The following is a 21,854-nucleotide window of genomic DNA, read 5'->3' on the forward strand; positions in this document are numbered from 1 at the left end:
GATTTTAAATATGTTCTATGATCGTAATCCTGACTAAGTGACTTGAAATTTCGGTGATCCCCATTCAAGATGATAGGAGCTGCACTGTCATGACTGAACATAGCCTCCCGAGAGCGTTCCAAAAATGGCCGACAGTGGACTGACTTGCTAGAATGCCTTTGGTTGTAGGCGGAGCCATTACGTCATCAACAAGCGTTTTGTTTTGACGTGTTCAGAATACTTTTGATTTCGATAGTCGTAAAACACAGAAGTCGAGAACATGGTGACTAATGGAACATCTCAAACTGCTTAATCGAAAAGCTGGAACGGTTCTGCTGTTATCGTCAGAAGCTGTATCGTGCATCCTCTGCCACGCAGAGTTTTTCAGAAGCAGATTACAGTGCTGTCGTATTTAGAATCGTTATTCGAGTCAGTTCATTACTGTACACTTTGATTACAGAAACGATATTTAACTAATGCTTAGGTGGATGCTGTTGTTTATGTTCAAAAAGTGGTGAAGCAGTAACGTATCGGCAGAGCATGCGAAGTTACTTCCGTGTTTTAAAGCCGCAGAACCAGACACGCATGATTGTCTGATAAAGACGAGATGTTATCTTCTAAAAAACGAAGGATGGGTCAGTCGACGAGCGGACAGAATGATGTTACTTCGGGGGATCACGAACCCAGAACTGATGCAGTAAGTCTCAGGAGTGAGTGCAGGAATCTCTCTCTCTCTCTCTCTCTCTCTCTCTCTCTCTCTCTCTCTCTCTCTCTCTCTCTCTCTCTCTCTCTCTCTCTGGCATATTGCGGAAATGAATTAACTTTGGACTGTAAACTCTTCTTTGTCGCTTCTTGTCTTTATTTATGTCTATTATTTCTTGTCTTTATTATTTATTGCGTTCCCGATTTTAAAGGAATATTCGGGGTTCAATGCAAGTTAAATTCAATCGACAGCATTTGTGGCATAATGTTGATAACCACAAAAATAAATGAATACATTTCGACTCGTCCTTCATTTTCCATAAAAAAAAAAGTTTACAACGAGGCACTTACAATGGAAGTGAATGTAAATGATGTGATTAATGTAAAATTTTGAATGTAAAAACCACTGTCTCCCGCTTCTGTAAGTCGCTTTTGATAAAAGCGTCTGCCAAATGAATAAATGTAAATGTAAAAAAAATTAACAACCTTATTCATACTAGTTTTGTGTCAACACATGTTAGTAGTCTTTTCTAGATATTACTGATCTGATGCGCAATTCACATTTCATTTATACAGATCCAAAGCCTTAAACCTAAACTTATGTAAAACTATTCTTTTGCTCCGCTCTTCTCCGATAATCTTATCAGATGAATTTAATGGATGGAAGATTGTGCACAATGGCGGTGACCGCTGGACAATAGAAGATAATTATGTAGAAATTCCAAATAAGACAGTTCCTAAATGTTTTGTCACATCTTACTGGTAAGTTTGATATTCCTGATTCATCAGAAGTCAAACTTTTAAAAGTCAAAATGAAAAATAAAATAAAATGCTGTTTTAATTCAGTTTTAGACCTTTATTCTTAGGTTATGTATGAAGCAACAGCTCATTGACCTAAAGAAAGAAGGCTACAGTCCTGCTTTCATGGATCACTTACAACCTCATATCAAAATATCAGACTGGTGAGCATTCACCCAACCTTTACATTTTTCTCTCATGCTTTAGGTGGCTAATATATTATACCAAGTCAACTGCAGTCCTTGGTACACATTTGTTACTATGAAAGCACATTTATTTGACTTCTTGTCTGGTGCAGGTATGCGCCACGCTGGGACTGTGGAAGTCAGTATGAGATCTGTCTAGAGTTGCTTGATCAGAAGAAGAAGGTTATCAGTTCCTATAAGCCTGAACCAGTATTCTTTCCACAGTGGAACGATGAGCAGTGGTGTGAAGTGAGTAGAATAACAAGAACAGAAAAAAACCCTTTATGTCCAGAAATTATACTAATTATCCTCCATTTAACTAAATAAATAAATATCAACTGAACAGATTGGCCGCATCATTCTCACTGTATTTTTGATGTTTTATTTCAGATGACATATGTCTTTAAAGACTATGGGCGTGGGGTTCGGTTTATTCGTTTCACTCATGGAGGGAAGGATACACAGTTCTGGGCAGGCTGGTATGGAATACGGGTCTCTAATAGTAGTGTGGAGATCTGTCCAGCTGCAGACAGATAGGGTTGTCCAGTCTTACTATGTTCTTTATGTTACAACACAGACATGCTTTTATAAAGGGGTAGTTCACCCTGAGATGAAAACTCTCCCTCATTTACTCACCCTTGTGTTGTTCAAAACCTCTATAGCTTGCTTTCTTCCATGAAACACAGATGTTAGGCCTCAGTCACCATTCACTTTAATTGTATGGGGAAAAAAAGATGCAATGACAGTGAATAACATTCTACCTAATACCTCCTTTTGAAGTCACAGCTACATGAGGTTGAGTAAATAATGAAAGAATTTTCATTTTTTTGGGTGAACTATCACTTTAAAGGAGAACGCTTTGCAAGAAAATTGTGCATCTCACAATTTTCTACATGATTGTACAAAATCATACACTTCTTGGAGTTATCTTTCCGCTATATTAAATCAATATTTAGTTATTTTTATTTAAAAATACTTCTTGGTCCTCCTTTCTCAGTAATCAATGCTGTTTCTTATTCTCTCCCAACATATATTGTTAGAGATTAAGTCTTATTAATATGTTGTGTACTGAAAATACATATTCATACCATTAATAACAGACTTATTTTTGCAAAATAAAACTATAAGGAGGGCCATCATTAAGAGCTTGTCTGAAAATCTATGTTCCAAGAACTTCCAACAATTGATCACTTATCCACATTGTGATAACTTTAAATGTTCCTATTGTTATCATTATAATTAAATATGTGTAACTGCTGCAGTTGCAAAGTCTCTGTTAAAGCTAAGATCTACCATACCACAACATATTTTCAACCATTGTGTGATCATGTGAAGAGTTTTTGAATCTAAAACTGTCTGAATCTGGAAGTTACGGCATTTCGGTATCATAAAAGAGAGTAAAGGCTGCATATATTCAACATGGTATACCAAAGAAAGAACTGAGTAAAAGGTATTGAAAGGACTTTCCTGATGAAAGTTTGTTTGAATCAGGGATGATTCTTAAGCCTGTGGAAAAATAAAAACATCTTTGAAGAGGCTGCTCTGTCCACCTCATGAAATAACACATTTTCGTTTCCTCTGGCACACTTGGGGTTCTAGAGTTGCTAATAATGCTTCATCAAATACATTCTTCAGTCCTTTCTATAACAGGGGAAATGTACATCACTTTGTTATGCAAATTAAATCACACTACAAACCAAGGATTTAGTAGACGTAGTAGATGTCAAGCGTACCTACCTGCTTTAGAGCAGAACATTCAACATATTTCACTGCCTTCAAGTCCCTGGCTCATTTCTCTGCTATATCTGGTTTAAATGGCTTTTGTTTGTTTTTTGCAAGCCTTTCAATACTTGAAGGATCATCTCTTAGGTCAATCTGGGTTCCAACCAGCAGGAAAGGGGTTTTCGGGCAGTGAAGGTTTATTTCAGGCACCCACTGCATTTGAAATGGTGAATTGCTTATTGTTAGCAAAAACCAATTTCTTCCAAATGATTGTACATTATTGACAACATTTTCCAGATGCAACACCATCAAGCTCTTTGAATAGAGGAAGACTCCTTTTTTTTTTTCACATTTTCAAATGAGGACTGCGAAGCAAACCAAGAAGACGTCTGAGAGGCCGTAGTCGATCCTGACTTGCAAAATATTAGAATATTTTCAATTGGGATATTCAGGGTGTGTGGATTACTATTGAAAATGATAAATTGTGCAAAATGACAATGTGTACACCTAAATCTGAATGGTTACATTGGGGTAGATTTAATATTTATCCCTTTGACTTTGAGGAATTTAGAGAGTAATGAATGAACAAGGTAAACAACCAACTGGTGAAATGAGAATTCTGGGTTCAATACAAGTTAAGCTCAATCGACAGCATTTGTGGCATAATGTTGACCACAAAAAATAATAATAATAATAATAAATTAATAATAATAATAATAATGTAGACCCGTACCTCCTTTTCTAAAATTAATAAAATAATAATAAATTGAGGTTACAGTGAGGCACTTACAATGGAAGTGAATGGGGCCAATTTTTGGAGGGTTTAAACAGAAATGTGAAGCTTATAATATTATAAAAGCACTAACATGAATTCTGTTAAAACTTGTGTATTATTTGAGCCGTAAAGTTGTTTAAATCAACATTTTTGTGGGATTACAGGGTTTACAGTATTACACCGTCATGGCAACAAATTAAACAAATTGGATAACTTAACACAGAAATGGTTAAGTGATTTATCACACTAAAATAATTTTAACACATATTGTTTACATCTTGTGGCAATGCTTTTGAAACAGCATGCATTTTATCATTTATAGAATGACTTCCATCCGTCTTACTGTAATGCAATTTTTTAATATTATTTTTAGAAAAGGAGGGACAAGTTGAAGTTAACTTTTGTGGTAATCAACATAATGTCTCCTCTGAAAAACCCTATAAAAGTACACTTTTTAAAGGTCAATTTTAAATGGGCAACATCATACGTACAGCATCACATAATCCAATGGTGTAAGGTTCACCACCGAGCATTACAGTCACAGCACAGCGGTCAAACACCTGAAAAAGAGCATGAAAACAAAGCTGCTGAACTAACACCTTGATATGAGGTTCATTCAGATGTGATACACCTACTTGAGTGTTCTCAGTAGTTCGTTGTTTATCACTGATAATGTGGACAAAGGTTGGGATAGCAAGCAGAGCATTAAAACACTGCATGTGTAAATGTAGGGGAAAAGGTCTTACTGTTGGTTCTAATGGAAACTTCTTGTTTGTGTAGGAAATCAAAAGGCAGGTTTTACCCACAGCACCATCTCCAACTACCACACATTTAAATGTGGATATTGCTGTTGTTCGGAATCTGGTGTCAAAGAATCTGTGATTTAATAAGTGCTATTTCGTTTTCAGGTGGTTTGTCCACTTACATGAAAAAGCTTTTGGCAGTTTTCAGATCAAACCGAACCCTGAGTCTGGATTTGTTCTATAAAATACTGAAAAAGAAGTTTTTCCTGTACTGAGGCAGTAAAACTTCACTTACTGAAAGTTACATAATGTTATGTGGATAATTCTGCATTGTCTTTCACAGAAGCCCAGCTAAGATCCAAACGCACTGTCCGGATATTATAAATTAGACCTGTTGGCTAATATAATGGCAGGTGGCGTTAAACATTTAAAACTAGAGTTGCTTCTAAATGAAATAAAGGCCTTATTTAGATAGAAAACTCAACTCTAAACAAACAACGTGAAAACGCGATTGATTGACGGTTTGATTGATTACTATGGTGGATAGCTAGTTTCTTATCAACTGTGCAGCCAGCAGACTGACAAAACATATTTAAAGCTCTCCTGTTGTGAAATATTCAAACACTTCACGCATACGACTGTTTTTTTACCCCCTCTAAACATTGTTATCTATTACTGAGCAGCAAATTACACCAGGCGAGAACATCGCCATGTTTATTCGTCCAGAACACGCTTCTGTCTGCCGTATTTCACTATAAGTCTCTTCTTCTCCTTTTATTTATTTATTTATTTATTTTTTACAGCGGATCGCAGACTAATAAGTGCATTACCGCTCTCCACTGTTCGCATGGACTAGACACTTCCCTTATTCTCTCCATCTTTTACACCTCCTTCTCCCCTCCAAACCCATCAGAACAAGTCCCTCACTTTACAAAGAAAGAGAGGACAAAAAGGATAATAACAATAATAAAAACAAACACACAAAGCTCATTACTCTATATTCTTCCAAATGTTTTTTTTTTTTTTTAAACAGAACTGTATTACATATGTTATAAAATTTCCCACTCCTGGATTTAACAGGTTCTTTACTGATAACTGATTTACCCCCTTCCTCTCCTGTATTTCTTTTGATTAATGTTTGCTTCATACTTTCTACACTGAGTTATTACATACTCTACAGTTTCGCCCTCCCCACACCATTCACAGTCCTGTTGTATGTTTTACAAACTTAAAGGTATTGTTCACCTAAACATGAAAATTCTCTCATCATTTACTCACTTTCATGAAATCCCAGATGTGCATGACTTTCTTTCTTCTGCAGAACACAAATGAAGATTTTTAGAAGAATATATCAGCTCTGTTGGTGCTCACAATGCAAGTGAATGGTGACCAGACTTAAGTATTGTTGTTTCTCATCCATACCTATTATATCGTTTCTGAAGATATAGATTTAAACACTGGAGTTTTATGGATTACTTTTATTTCCTTTGTGATTTTTTGAGGTACAAAACTCTCATCACCATTTACTTGCATTGTATGGACCTACAGAGCTGAAATATTCTTCTAAATATCTTCGTTTGTGTTCAACAGGAAAAAAATAAAATAAAGTCATACATGTCTGTGATGGCATCAGGGTGAGTAAATGATGACAGAATGTTTTTTTTTTTTTTTACTTTTGGGTGAACTATCGCGTTAATACTTTTGTCTTGATATTATCCCTCTTTCCTCCAATTGGTATACTTTCCACCCTTAGGTTAGATCTCATTTAGATGTCTCCCTTTCATTTCTGAATCCCAAACAAATCTGCCATGTTGATATGATTGCCCATTTACTGTTGATTTAAGTTCTGTTCTACTATATGAAATCTGAACATCAAATACACTTTTTAAAAGTCCCATTTTATTTCTTATTTCTATTTAATAGTATCAGAAAGAAACGTAAGACTTCTCAAATATAATGAAAATTGAACTAACTATATTTTTACAGGACTTAATAGTCTAAAGACTACTCATTGGTGTTCCACAAAAATAAACCAAATTATGATGAATGTGGTTATTGTTATAAAATTAACAACATATGTCAACACTCATTTCAGTTCTAAATCAACACATTGTTCCAGATAATCATTTATATTGGTACTTTCCATAGCACTACACACATTTTTCAGGTTTATTCTTTTTGTCCAATCCCACATCCTCTAAATGTGTTATTCCATTTGTAGGTAAACATGATTATAATTAGGGAATCTTATATATTTAATAAAAAGTGACCAGTGATTTAATGCAGCATTCAATTTAAATGAAAACAACTTTCTTCAGTTCCATAACATTCATTGGCAACAATTCTCCAGTTAGTTATAACATTTTAGTTAAAAGAGTTTAGTTGAGGTAACAATAAACTCCTGTCCCTGAGTCGCTTCTGTTCATTTCAAGGGAACTTCATCACAAGCGAAATAATCTTTTAGTGGTGCCAACAGATGCCTTATAACAGGGACACTCCAAGACTTCCCCAGGACTTTCTGCCTCTGCATACGGCCCATATTCTTCACATCCGTGTAATGCTTTGGAAATCCAAAGATTCTGCCAAAAGTGTAAATTTAACAGTCAACATACACACAAAAGAAATATATTTAATTTCATTAAAGGAATAGTTCACCCAAAAATAAAAACGCAGTAATTCACTCAACTTCATGGAATTCTAAACCCATTTAACTTTCTTCTGCAGAACACAAAAGAGAATCATTTATTGAATATCCCATTGGCTGAATATCAACTACAGTCTGTTCAACATACAAAGTGATCATATGCCTTCAGAAGACTTGGAATATGATGCATAAGTTTCATGGACTACGTTAATGACACTTTTGGGTGCTTTACAAAGCATTAAAATGAGTCTCAATTTACCTCCATTGTACTGAATTCAGCCAAAGGGGCATTCATTAAATTTCAGTAAGTCATACGGGTTTGGAACAACATAAAGTTAAGAAACACTGAAAGAATTAACATTTTAGGGTGAGCTAATCCGTTAATTGAAAGAGTAGTGAAAGTAAAATGTACTTCTCCATTTCTGTGATCCATATGCTGTCATCTTTTCCATTCATGGTGACAGGGTAATGCTTGTCATTGGCTCCCTGCTTTAGCGAGTTTGGGCGTGTTGTGATAGTGCGAACTTTTTCAAACTGAAAAACAATAACATTAAATACATTTAGATAATACTATCACAGGTATATTGTAATGACATTATTATAATATTTGATTATGGGCTGCATCTCTTTGATAGGAAGTATTTAACAAACGTTTGCAGTGCGGCCGGCCTCCAGACATTCCTGAAGACTTAGTTTATCATTCTTAGAGGGTATGATGGGTCTGGTGGAAAGAGAATAAAACAGTCAGTGCTGATTGCTACTGTAGCGTATATCCTTAGTTCAAATGGCTGACTCTATTTTCCACAGTGTGTTCCATTTTATAAAAAAATGGCAGACAACAATCTCAACTGTTTACATTTTTAAAAAAAAGTCCAAATGTGATGATTTCAACATGAGTGTAAATGACATACCTGTTCATTCCAGGTATGTTTCCCCAGAAGTATCTTGCTCTGTGAGCTGGGCTTACTTTCACAGCATCAACAAGGACAGGGTTACACTAAAACAAACCACACACACTCTTACAGTATGACACTACATCACTAGAATTTTTTTTTTAAAAAGTGTGACATTGGGATTCAAGTATTCTGGGAAAAATCTCACTTCTAGAAAGCGGCAAATGTCAGCTTTATTACTGTTGGTCATGGCCACAACATTCTCAAACAGCCAGAAGAATGGCCGTGGGTCTTCCTCCTTCGGCTTCATAATACTCAGGAGCCGATAATATTCGAAAAAGAGCCGTCCAGTGCCCTCTGCAGAAAGTAACGAGAAAATCACAGATCAGGGAAGACTTCATAGAAACAGAGATCATAGAAATTGTCAACGTGCAATGACGGAAACAGATTATGTTCTCATTTGTTTCATTTTAAAATTTCATCTTTGGGTGAACTGTTCCTTGAAGGAATATTGTGGGTTCAATACAAGTTAAGTTCAACTGACAGCATTTGTGGCATAATGTTGATTACCACAAAAAAATTTTTTCACTCATTCCTCCTTTAAAAAAAAAAAAAAAAAAAAAGCAAAAATCTAGGTTACAGTGAGGAACTTACAATGGAAGTGAATGGGGCCAATTTTTGGAGGGTTTACAGGCAGAAATGTTATAAAAGCACTTACATTAATTCTTTTGTTAAAAGTTTATTTAGTTATCTTATTTGAGCAATAAAGTTGTTTAAATAGTAGTTTTTACTAGAGCCCGACCGATATGGGATCTTTGAGACTGATACCGATACCGATTTTAGAGGGGGAACCTCTAATATGGTGACCGATATAGCTAATTTTTGAGCTGGAATGAAAACAGACCTTTTCTATGTGGATTTTGCACCGATATGACTAAGCAAAGGTACTTAGAAGGCTGCTTTCTTAAACAAATATTTTTATCAAAGAATATTTGACATTATTACTATACATTATCAACAAATTCTAGAAATGAACACTGAGAAAATAAAGAATAAATAAAAATAAAATAAATAGCTAAATAAACATCAGTACTGTTTAGTATCAGTCAAATGCTGACCATTAAATTGAAGAATAAATAAAAATAAATACCTAAATAAACATCAGTAGTACTGTTTAGTATCAGTCAGTTGCTGACCATTTAAATAAAGAATAAATTAAATTAAATAAATAGCTAAATAAACATCAGGGGCCGGTTGCACCAGTTATATGTGTTACAACTTAGCCTAGTTGTGGCGTAAATGGGCACTAAGTCACAATTTATGCACTACTAAATATTGGAGCGTTGCACCATTACATTTATGTAGGACGTAACCCTACTTATTAACTAAATATATACGGCAACCTCCGACCAGGAGTAACTGATGGAATAAAAAAGCAGACTTAATGACATCAATGAGCTCATGTTTTGCATGACAGGCGTAAATCCTTTCGACATATATGATGATGTTGGCATTTACACTCGTTTACATTTATGAGAGGAAAAACAAATCTTACTTTTAAGCGGCTCTTCAGTATGAAACCGATCTAACGGTGCCGTTTTTAGGGTGCGTCACCCGGTGTCAAGTTTCAACAGATTCAAAATATATATAGGATATTAAAATGAATAAATGTCTATTTTTCCAGCCTGTTGTATTAGTATTTATCACCCCTCATTTATTTTAGATACAGTTCCTATATATTATTGTTTACACAGGGCAAATATACTATTTATTAAATCTACTTTTATTACGTATCCTATTTTAATGTCTGGAAAACCAGACTTTTTAATATTACATTTTGTAAATGCAGCGACTGGAATTGTTCAGTTGAAGGGGGTACCAAACTGTGAATCCTAAACAAAACAGTTTGGTGAATACATGTTTACACATTAACTTCCACTCAGCTGACAACAATGAAAGTAGCTACGTGATTAGCTAGTTAGCTATAAACTCATTGTCACAGAGAGTAAAAGACAGACGTTGTTTATTTTAATTTCCAGCATTGTGTCTCACCAACTCAGTAATAACATAGCGTGAAATCAACACTCACCACACACAATCTACCACCGCACCGTTGTCTGCTGAGCTGCAAAAAGATGCTCTCTTACCTTTCAATCTGCTTCATTACTGACTGCACTGACAAACTATAGCTGGCTAACAGCAAACAGACATGAGTGACATGTTTGTCAGGGACATGGTTAACATTATATTAGTTATATAAAATGATAGGGTCATTTTTTATTAACTTTCCAGTATGTATTTCACAAACTAGTTAGCAATTTAAGGAGAAGAGATCGCTCAAATCCACACGGTTGAACTCTGCCCTGTCTGCAGAGCCACCATCATCTCAGAGTCAGCTCTGTAAACAATGGAGTCGGAGCACACTCTGCTGGACAAACTACGCTATGACACCAATTCTAAAGCATTGTTTTCTGCATTATATGTTCTGAAAAAAGTTTTCGTATCGGCACATATCGGTATAATATCGGCCGACCGATATATCGATCGGGAACTAGTTTTTACAGTCATTTTAGTGCTTGCGGCGCTATGTTGTCATGGCAACAAAGTTGTAAAATTTAATATAACTTTACACAAAAACAAAAATCTAAATTTGTAAGCGATTTTATCATGTTAACACACACATCGTTTACGTCTTGTGGTTATATATATATATTTTTTTAATCCCCTTTTCTCCCAATTTGGAATGCCAACGTCCTCATGGTGGCGCGGTTACTCACCTCAACACAGTTGGCGGAGGACAAGTCTCAGTTGCCTCCGCTTCTGAGACAGTCAATTCGTGCTCGTTGTGCATGACACCGCGGAGACTCACAGCATGTGGAAGCTCATGCTACTCTCCGCGATCCACGCACAAATAACATGCGCCCCATTGAGAGCGAGAACCACTAATCGTGACAATGAGGAGGTTACCCCAGGTGAATCTACCCTCCCTAGCAACCGGGCCAATTTGGTTGCTTAGGAGACCTGGCTGAAGTCACTCAGCACACCCTGGATTCGAACTCATGACTCCAGGGGTGGTAGTCAGCGTCAGTATTCGCTGAGCTACCCAGGCCCCCTGTGGCTATACTTCTGAAACAGTGAGTTTTTTAACGTTTACAGATTGGCCCCATTCACTTCCATTGTTAGTACCACACTTTAACCAAGATGTTTGCTGTTTTTTGAAGAAATGGAAAGTCAAAATGAATTTTTGTGCTAATTAATATTATGCCACAAATGCTGTCGATTGAGCTTAACTTCTATTGAACCCGGAATATTCCTTTAAGAGCATTTCTGTGTGTGCGGTCTTGCTGTGCCACAGTGTCTTACCAAACAAGCCTTTCCGGGCAGGATTGACTATGGACAAATCATTGCAAGGACTTCCACCAATGAGAAGATCAAACGGGCCCCACTTATTAATCTAAAACAATAAAAGAGATTAAGCTCTGTGTTTCTCATAACTGTAATTAAAGATGAGTATATGGATGTGTAAATAGTCAATGGCTACGTTCACACAGCAGCTGAATATGACACAAATTGATTTTCTGCTCAAATCTGTTTTTTTGTTTTTTGTAAGATTGTTCACATGATATATTAAATGTAGCCCATATCAGATCCTCATTAACTGACCCGCATGCGTATAACACTCCCTAAGCATGCACACCAAACTCTAGCATGTTCAATATTATAATATGAATAATCTATTTAATAGCATTTAAAAATGTAATTAGCTGTAAAAAGTGGATAGGACACACATATTAATCTAATATGTCAGCAAATGGCGGCAAAAGACCGTCTTGATGGATAAAGTATATATACATAAAAAAATAATAATTTGCTTTTGTATGGTGCAATTTAAATATCAGAGTGTAATATTACTTAAAAGTGAAACACATAACATATATGGAAGGTAAGAAGAGTTGTTGTCTATACCTATTTCAGATTTTCATTGACTTGCTTGCATTCATGTTTTGATACGGTTTGAAAAAAATAGAAACTGTTTTCTGCGCAAGTGACATGACTAGAGCACTTACATAAATCTATCTCTGCATCTTTTCATGTGCATATTTTACTACGTATAGTCCAATCAAATCATTGAACCCAACTGATGAGCCTTTAAATGTTATTTTCTTTCCTTAAAAAAATGAATGCATTAATTAGAAGAGATATGACTTACAATTATAAGTTAAACCATAACACGCCTATATATCAAGGAAATCAAGTGCACAAATGACGAGTGTTGAGTTAGAGTGATATAAAAAAAATCACATTAAATCTGACCTGGCTGTTCACACTGAAGGCATATTGGAAAAAAATCAGATGCCTATCTGATTTATTTCCACATTTGAAAAAGGCCCAGGTCGAATTTATAAATGTCAGATTCAAAGAGCTTTTGGCTGTTCACATGATTATCCAATTAACTGTGTCAAATTTGAGTGTAAAAATCATATCTGAGCCACATTCAGCTGTGGTGTGAACGTTGCCAAAGACAGAATTCTGCAAACGCACATGATCTTTGCTAATTCTTCTAACATCATCCACATGAGTGATTTTTCCTTCGTGGTTGACCATGGAGACAGTAACAGACTCTTCATCGATCTCTGAGGCCACATATTTTTCCACTTTGAAGCCAAGATCTTTCAGAACTAGGTATCCTGAAACACAAAAATGCATTTAAATGAAACCACAGGCCCAAATTAAGCTGCATGCAACAAACTGTAAGCAATCAAGGAATATCCTTACAGAATTAAGGCCAAAGTGTAGTTTGTTTTTCTGCATTTTGGATCGGATAACACATAAATTTGTGTAGCATATTTCGTCATCAGCACAGTTTGTGAGGTGGCCCAGTTTTTTCCAACACGTGGACAGTCCTCGTCTGTGTGCATTGTCTGTGCATGCCGTTGACTGCACTAAAAGAGTATCACAATGCAGTCGTTGTGTAAATGCATTGAATGCGTTCGTATTCAAATCTTTGAGGGGAGGGTCTCTGATTTCATGGCGACATTCGCCAATCACTGTCAGTGTGTTACTGCATGATAAAAGTCATAAAAGACTGTTTCTCCTAGATGCATCTGAAATGTAATCTAAGCACAAAACATTTCGAGAAATCAGTTTTATCCATCTCGTAACCGGCAAATTTTGATTGATTTATCCGCTGGTGTTTGTTTGACAGAGTGACTTAAGAAAGAAGATTGCTATACACATTATTCAAGCTCATATTTCGTAATGTTTTATTTCTTTTATTTAGGTACGGTCATTTATTTTCCTCACCCGAATTTTTTAAAGGCACTGCCTCCTTTGCCTCCTCAGAGAAATAGCCACTGCTCTTTATGTGTTTTTTGTGATCTGATCACAAAACATTTTAGACCCGTTTACACCTGTATTTAATGTGAACATATGTGATCGTATCACCAGAAACACCAAGTGCAAACAGGGTCATTGATTCAACTGATTCGTGAAATCAGATTCGTTCACGACCGAACAAATGGAGTGAACGAGAACAATTTGATCACTTAAAAGATTAATCCAAAAACATATTTGTTTGCGAATTAAACCCCACTAGTTTGAAACCAGAGTATGAGAGCCGTGCAGAGAAGAGTTGTGCTTGTATTGGAAAGAGTTACCTGTGGCAATACCATCAAATAAGGAGAGGACTCTGATTGGACGTCGCAGGTTGGCAGGGATTGAGGGGTAAACACGATGGGGCTCCTGCAGAGGACAAAGGTCAGTAGTATTGCTTGAAAAACGTCGTGGTGAAACTAATTCAAATCAGAAAGGTCATCTAAAATTTCTGCATGAAGATTACTTGTATGAAGTAAAACACTAACAAACTCCATGGCACTGTTGTTGGCAAAGAATTCCTGCACACGGATGCTCCAGTCATGTCTGGGCTTCATGGCTCCAATGCTGTTCTCTGGTACACACAGGTAACAGATCCATGGGTCCACATTTTTCAGCTTGTTAAAGGTCCCCTCGCCTACTAGGATATCCAGACAGTCCACACAGAAGGAGCTAGAGAGAGATGAGATATCACATTGAGAGGAACCAACTGCTACGTACACCGATCAGACATAACATTAAAAGCACCTGCCTAATATTGTGTAGGTCCCCCTCATGCCACCAAAAGCGCACCAACCAGCATCTCAGAATGGCATTCTGAGATGCTATTCTTCTCACCACAATTGTACAGAGCGGTTATCTGAGTTACCGTAGACTTTGTCAGTTCACACCAGTCTGGCCATTCTCTGTTGACCTCTCTCATCAACAAGGTGTTTCTGTCCGCAGAACTGCCTCTCACTGGATGTTTTTTGTTTTTGGCACCATTCGGAGTAAATTCTAGAGACTGTTGTATGGTTTGAGTATTTCTGTAACTGCTGATCTCCTGAGATTTTCACACTCAACAGTCCCTAGAATTTACTCCGAATGGTGCCAAAAACAAAACACATCCAGTGAGGGGCAGTTCTGTGAATGGAAATGCCTTGTTGATGAGAGAGGTCAACAGAGAATGGCCAGACTGGTTTTAATGTTGTGGCTGATCGGTGTATGTTAAGTACAGTAAATTTGTCAGTATTATTATATGGGACAATTGTTGTGGGACTGCTGAATGTCTGAGGGTGTTTTCACACTTCCTCTTTAAAAGAACCAAACTCAGGCCCCTTTAAGTGAACCAAAATGTGGACAGAGTGAAAAAGGACCCAGTTTACTTTGCGTTCACACTTCCTGAGACCGTGTAAGTGGGCTCAGATCTCTTTTTTGGTCCACTTTACCAATTATGGGGTCTCATTTGTGAGACCGAGCCCACTCTAAAAAATATACAGTTGAAGTCAGAAGTTTACATACACCTTAACCAAATACATTTAAACTCAGTTTTTCACAATTCCTGACATTTAATCATAGAAAACATTCCCTGTCTTAGGTCTGTAAGGATCACTATTTTAAGAATGTGAAATGTCGGGACTGGGTAGCTCAGCGACTAAAGACACTGACTACCACCCATGGAGTTCGCGAGTTCGAATCCCAGGGTGTGCTGAGTTACTCCAGCCAGGTCTCCTAAGCAACCAAATTGGCCCGGTTGCTAGGGAGGGTAAAGTCACATGGGGTAACCTCCTCGTGGTCGCTATAATGTGGTTCGCTCTCGGTGGGGCGTGTGGTGAGTTGTGCCTGGATGCTGCGGTGGATGGCGTGAAGCCTCCACACGCGCTTTGTCTACGCGGTAAAGCACTCAACAAGCCACGTGATAAGATGCGTGGGCTGACGGTCTCAGATGCGGAGGCAACTGAGATTTGTACTCCACCACCCAGATTGAGGCAAGTCACTCTGCCACCATGAGGACTTAGAATGCATTGGGAATTGGGCATTCCAAATTGGGGAGAAATGTCAGAATAACAGTAGAGAGAATGATTTATTTCAGCTTTTATTTCTTTCATCACATTCCCAGTGGGTCAGAAGTTTGCATACACTTTGTTAGTATTTGGTAGCATTGCCTTTAAATTGTTTAACTTGGGTCAAACGTTTTGGGTAGCCTTCCACAAGCTTCCACAAGTTGCAGGAATTTTGGCCCATTCCTCCAGACAGAACTGGTGTAACTAAGTCAGGTTTGTAGGCCTCCTTGCTCGCATATGCTTTTTCATGTATGCACACAAATATTCTATTGGATTGAGGTCAGGGCTTTGTGATGGCCACTCCAATACCTTGACTTTGTTGTCCTTAAGCCATTTTGCTGCAACTTTGGAGGTATGCTTGGGGTCATTGTCAATTTGGAAGACCCATTTGCGACCTAGCTTTAAGTTCCTGGCTGATGTCTTGAGATGTTGCTAAAATATATCCACATAATTTTCCTTCCTCATGATGCCATCTATTTTGTGAAGTGCACCAGTCCCTCCTGCAGCAAAGCACCCCACAACATGATGCTGCCACCCCCATGGTTCACGGTTGGGATGGTGTTCTTCGGCTTGCAAGCCTCACCCTTTTTACTCCAAACAAAATGATGGTCATTATGTCCAAACAGTTCAATTTTTGTTTCATCAGACCAGAGGGCATTACTCCAGAAAGTAAGATCTTTGTCCCCATGTGCACTTGTAAAATGTAGTCTGGATTTTTTATGGTGGTTTTGGAGCAGTGGCTTCTTCCTTGCAGAGCAGCCCTTCAGGTTATGTCGATATAGGACTTGTTTTGCTGTGGATATAGATACTTGTCTACCTGTTTCCTCCAGCATCTTCACAAGGTCCTTTGCTGTTGTTCTGGGATTGATTTGCACTTTTCACGCCAAACAACATTCATCTCTAGGAGACAGAATGTGTCTCCTTCCTGAGCAGTATGATGGCTGCATGGTCCCATGGTGTTTATACTTGCGTACTATTGTTTGTACATATGAACGTGGTACTTTCAGGCATTTGGAAATTGCTCCCAAGGATGAACCAGACTTGTGGAGGTCTTGGCTGATTTCTTTTGATTTTCCCATGATGTCAAGCAAAGAGTTTGAAGGTAGGCCAGGGCATGTGAGCGAAGCGGAGTGGTGTGACACTCTGCTCAATAACACGCTCCATGCATGTGTGCTCCACTCAACCACTCACGACCCAAGCGGATGCTCCACTCAAGTACAGCTCACACTCACCGGTAAAAAAACGTTCGCTCAAATCCCGCTCCGACATTACATTTCTTTGTAGTATACTTGGTTCCAAGCACGTACACAGGGGGTAGCTACAGTGGCCCGAGCAACTGCCCCTTTGCCCACATGGGCTGAGTTGCCCCTCTGGGTGAAATATAGACTATAGGCCGACATTTATTAATTTATCAAATAATTAGTAATGTACACATCTGAAATTATGTGATGTATTGTTGTGTTTTTGTATATAAAATCTCGCTGTTTTGGACTGATTTACAATGGCTGTTAGATAATATGGCTGTTAGCATATGTCATTGAACATCTTCAAATAATGCCTTAAAATTTTTTTCAGTTCTAAATTACCTTTATTTACTTTAAACAAGTCATCAAATATGCCTCTACAAGTGAAAAAAAAAATATGTGTGTTGGCGCGGAAACTCGCATACGCATAAATTTGCTCTTTTCAGTTTAAACCGGACCCAGAAAACCACAATCTTTTCAACTTTAAAGTTTGTTCGAGTCGTATATAGCAATAATGAAAAGATGGACTGGTACCAGGAAAAATATTGCAGGTAAAAGTGAAATTCATAATTGTTTTTCAGTTGTCTCTACGGAATGATTATACTGTAAATTTAATATATTAATAGGTTTCTAATTTAATACTATTAGACTTTGGGTCTGTAAATTAAAATGAGCAATTTCTCATCCTAATTTTGTGTTCAGTTTTAAAGAGCGTATTAATTTATCCAGAAAAGAGCAGTGAATGTTTTTCTCTTTTTCTGTGTTGTTGCTTTATTAATATTCCCTATAATTTTATATGTACAAATATTATGCAATCTAAAGGACTGGGGTTATTCATATAATAATTATAATATTAGTAGATACCATGTGTCGCCTTTGTTTTTCCTTGATATTTTTAAAGCATTATAAAGTGAATCTGGACTTTATATGCGTCAAACGACCATTTGTTGTGCATGCACTCTTTATATGTACAGCAGGGTTTAACCATGGATTTAACAAATAAAAAACATTTGTCCTGCACAAAGTGAGATTTTGTCCAATATATATATTAGATGAAATCATGTTTAATGATCCCAAAACAAATACAAATTATTTAATTCACAAATTACACTGCCTTCATTTAAGAAGATTTTTTTTTATTTATTTATAAATTTATTTATAGCTTTTTTGAATGTAGCAAGCGATGTCAAAGATGTTATCTGCAACCACTAATCTAGAGTCATTTTTTTTTTTTACGTTTTACTTATTGTTAAGGTGTGGATTTGGCTTTGGGAAACTGACCAGCAGTTATGTGCCACTTTATCCCAAAGCAGAAATCGAAAGCAACATACTCGTGCTCTCTGGCAGTGTGACGCGTACGATTCCAAAAGGAATATTTGCAACTTCCCACGGTCTCTCAACACTCCCATTCGATTTCCTCGTTCTTAACTTTGATTTATACTTTGCATTTATTTAGGCTATAAGGTTTGCAACTTCACTAAAACAATGTTTGAGCTCCATAACCTAAGGCCTATTGCTTATTTTGCAGATTCCCAAACCAGCATATCACGAAGCGCATTCTGGGTTGAGTGAGCAGCACTGAGCGGCCTGAGAGAGCAGAGTGGAATCTTCAAAAAGGCGCTCTCCACTCAGGTGGAATTATCACCGCTCCGCTCACATTCTCTGAGGTAGGCCTTAAAATACATCCACAGATACATCTTCTATTGACTCCAATTAGCCAATCAGAAGCTAACTGCCTAAAGGCTTGTATCCAGAATTATCCAAGCTGCTTAAAGGCACAGTTAACTTAGTGTATGTAAATTGTGACCCACTGGAATTGTGATATAGTCAATTAAAAATGAAACAATCTGTCTGTAAACAATTGTTGGAAAAATTACTCATGTCATGCACAAACTAGATGTTCTAAACGACTTGCCAAAACTATAGTTTGCAAATATGAAAGAGGTTAAAAATGAGTTTTAATGACTTCAACCTAAGTGTATGTAAACTTCTGACTTCAACTGTAATATTGATTATAATTATTATTATTTGGGTTATATTTAATGTTAAGTGTACAAGTAGCTCTACATATTAATATAATCTAAACATGATTAATGCTTAAAACGAATAAGCAGCATGAGACAGGTGTCTATGTTCAATAAAACTTTGGTATCAATATTATGTAATTGTGTATTATTACATATTGTTTTATACATTAAAAGAGATAAGTAATGAAACATAACTGAATGCATTGTATTTTTATATAAAAAATACTGGATTCAAAGGCAAAATTCAACATTCAATTATGGTAGATTAGTCTTATTAATGACAAACAATAAGATTAATCACATTTAATGTTTAATCTACTGATAGCCTTGGGCTACTTCCATTCATAGAATATAATAGTAGCATATTCCTGTCATAATTTCTTAACTTTCATGCAACTTTCATGGCATCCAGTTAAACCCTTGAATCTTCATTTGCACAGAACACTAAATAAAGACCTCTGAGTTTGTTTTATGTGCAGTTTACAATAGTTTTATGTTTCTAATGCTGTCTTCTCCATAGAAACATAACATCATCACTACTGGTGTACGCTAAACTGTCAGCGTCAAATATGTTTGGCGTTACACGAAAGGGAAAATCAAGTGAGCCCGGAGTGCTTTGTGTTCAAAATGTACGTTATTAGCGAACCGAACCACAAGCTACAAGCGAACCGTACTCAGACCACCTCTCGAGATGGTCTCGGATTGGTTCGCTTTAAAGGGGTCTGAGATCATTCGGAGTGTTCACATATGGGTAAAAATCCCACGAACCGCTCAGACCCCTGAAACTAAATAAATGGGTTTTTAATCAGTATTTTGACGTGTTTTTCTGTAGCATATCTAAACATTATTAAAACAAGATAAATTTACTTGACAAGCAAAATTACATAAGATATTACACTTTGTTTTCTGAGAAATCTAACAAAATCTAGTAAATGTTATGCTTAAAACAAGAAATATATAAATATATAAATATATATAAATATTTACATGCACTAAAAATCATCCACTGTATTTAGAGGATAGGCAAACCACAGTCTCTTTAATTTCTTTAAATGTCGGTAACAATTATGCGCAAACATGGCAAAACAGAGCCTCATTATGAGATTTCTTACAGTTGCATTTTGGATGCTATCAATTTGCCTCAATACTGTACACTGTGATTTTACTGTATACTCCGTAGGTATGCGGAGCGCAACAAAATGGAACAGAAGCAGATGTATTTTTAAAAGTTTAATTTTAAAATGTAATGCTCAAGCTGCTAGTTAGATGCAATGCAACACCCAAAGATGTCCGTCTGACTCCTGTCTACATAGATCAACAATAAAAAAAATAAAAAACAATTTTTTAATAAACAATAATATCATAAACACACTTACCGACAACAGCTGTCACGGCCACACAGAATGACCTCCATGCCACAACAGCACACAGTGCAGTATGACTGATATCCATCCTCATCATATCGGTACAGCGTCTCAGTGAAATTATACTACATATGACAAAAGCACACAGAAACAGACAACAGACATCATTGAAATCCTTCAGCTTAAATGAGTGCCATTAGCAACCAAAGAACAGTTCAGTGCTGCACCAAAGGGTGTAGGCTTTGAAACCAAACGCTCAAAGTACCCCCTAGCAAGGTCTTTATAGTTTTTAATTCCATTTTTATTTCCATTTTATTTTCAATTTGTCTCTTTCATTATAGTTGTCACTGGGATTGTTAGTTTTATACATTTCAAATCTTATATTGTGTATCAAAAACTAAAATACATTCAAAGTAACTTTTAATGCATTTAGATTTAGATTTGGAGTCATGCAAATATATTTTAGATTAGTTTAAGTTAACAATTATATCAATTTGTATTTTTATTTCAGTTAAAGGAATATTCTGGGTTCAACACAAGTTAAGCTCAATTGACAGCTTTTGTGGCATAAAGTTGATTACCACAAAAATTAAGACTCGTCCATCCTTTTCTTTAAAAAACTAAAAATCGAGGTTACAGTGAGGCACTTACAGTGTATGTGAATGGAGCCAATTTTTGGAGTGTTTAAATGCAGAAATGTGAAGCTTATAATTTTATAAAAGCACTTACATTAATTCTTCTCTTCAGAAGCTGTAAAGTTGTTTAAATAATTGTTTTTATATTCATTTTAGGGATTGACATTACATCATCATGACAACGAAGTAGTAAAACTGGCTTTATACAGAAAGGTTAGTAAGTGATATTTTTCACACTAAAATCATGTTTACATGCAAATTGTTTATGTCTTGTGTCTACACTTTTGAAACAGTGAGTATTTTAACGTTAAAAATTGGCCCCCATTCACTTGCATTGTAAGTGCCTCAATGGAACCCAGATATTTGCTTTTATTTTATTTTTTATGGAAAGGAGGGGCAAGTCAAAATTAATATTTGTGGTAATCGATATTATTCCACAAATGCTGTCAACTGAGCTTAACTTGTATTGAACCCAGAATATTCCTTTAATAAAAATGTTTTCATTTTCAATAGCATTAACAGATGCAATTATACAAAGTATTTAGGACAGTTGAAACTACTCAATCCAGTCTCATTGATTGGATCGTTGTGAACTACAAATATGCAACATTCACAAACATACAGTACCCTGCATTTCAAGCAAAGGCTGCCTTCAAAAAGTGGGTGGAGGACTTCAACAGATGTACTCCCACATGATAAACAGAAATCTGAGGGGAAACAGGAATAGA

The 21,854-nt window shown here is 36.5% G+C and overlaps 2 protein-coding genes and 1 pseudogene across 4 annotated transcripts in view; 1 reads left to right on the forward strand and 2 right to left on the reverse strand.

Moving 5' to 3' along the window:
* LOC127419409 (F-box only protein 6-like) overlaps window positions 1–21,854 on the forward strand; it is a 312,359-nt gene that overhangs the window by 26,003 nt on the left and 264,502 nt on the right. The window contains exons 3-6 of one of the 3 annotated variants that reach the window (XM_051660763.1): window positions 1,329–1,443; window positions 1,548–1,643; window positions 1,778–1,913; window positions 2,055–3,200. The exons of 1 other annotated variant lie outside the window; for it this stretch is intronic. In XM_051660763.1, the coding sequence (XP_051516723.1) occupies window positions 1,329–1,443; window positions 1,548–1,643; window positions 1,778–1,913; window positions 2,055–2,201 (494 nt within the window). In that variant the 3' untranslated portion in view covers window positions 2,202–3,200. Of the gene's footprint in view, window positions 1–1,328; window positions 1,444–1,547; window positions 1,644–1,777; window positions 1,914–2,054; window positions 3,201–21,854 lie in introns of those variants that run through there. One more of the 3 variants, XM_051660765.1, reaches the window with a different exon arrangement.
* Window positions 3,216–5,753, reverse strand: LOC127419380 (cell division control protein 42 homolog; annotated as a pseudogene).
* Window positions 6,882–21,854, reverse strand: part of LOC127419381 (uncharacterized) — a 36,933-nt gene continuing 21,960 nt past the window's right edge. Inside the window, 11 exon segments of the mRNA XM_051660730.1 lie at window positions 6,882–7,483; window positions 7,961–8,082; window positions 8,200–8,269; window positions 8,460–8,545; window positions 8,650–8,798; window positions 11,805–11,895; window positions 12,984–13,129; window positions 14,099–14,183; window positions 14,303–14,486; window positions 20,504–20,616; window positions 21,754–21,833. Coding sequence (XP_051516690.1) covers window positions 7,327–7,483; window positions 7,961–8,082; window positions 8,200–8,269; window positions 8,460–8,545; window positions 8,650–8,798; window positions 11,805–11,895; window positions 12,984–13,129; window positions 14,099–14,183; window positions 14,303–14,486; window positions 20,504–20,616; window positions 21,754–21,833 — 1,283 coding nt within the window. The 3' untranslated portion in view covers window positions 6,882–7,326.

This window comes from Myxocyprinus asiaticus, chromosome 28 (genome assembly GCF_019703515.2).
Source record: "Myxocyprinus asiaticus isolate MX2 ecotype Aquarium Trade chromosome 28, UBuf_Myxa_2, whole genome shotgun sequence".
Lineage (NCBI taxonomy): Eukaryota > Metazoa > Chordata > Actinopteri > Cypriniformes > Catostomidae > Myxocyprinus > Myxocyprinus asiaticus.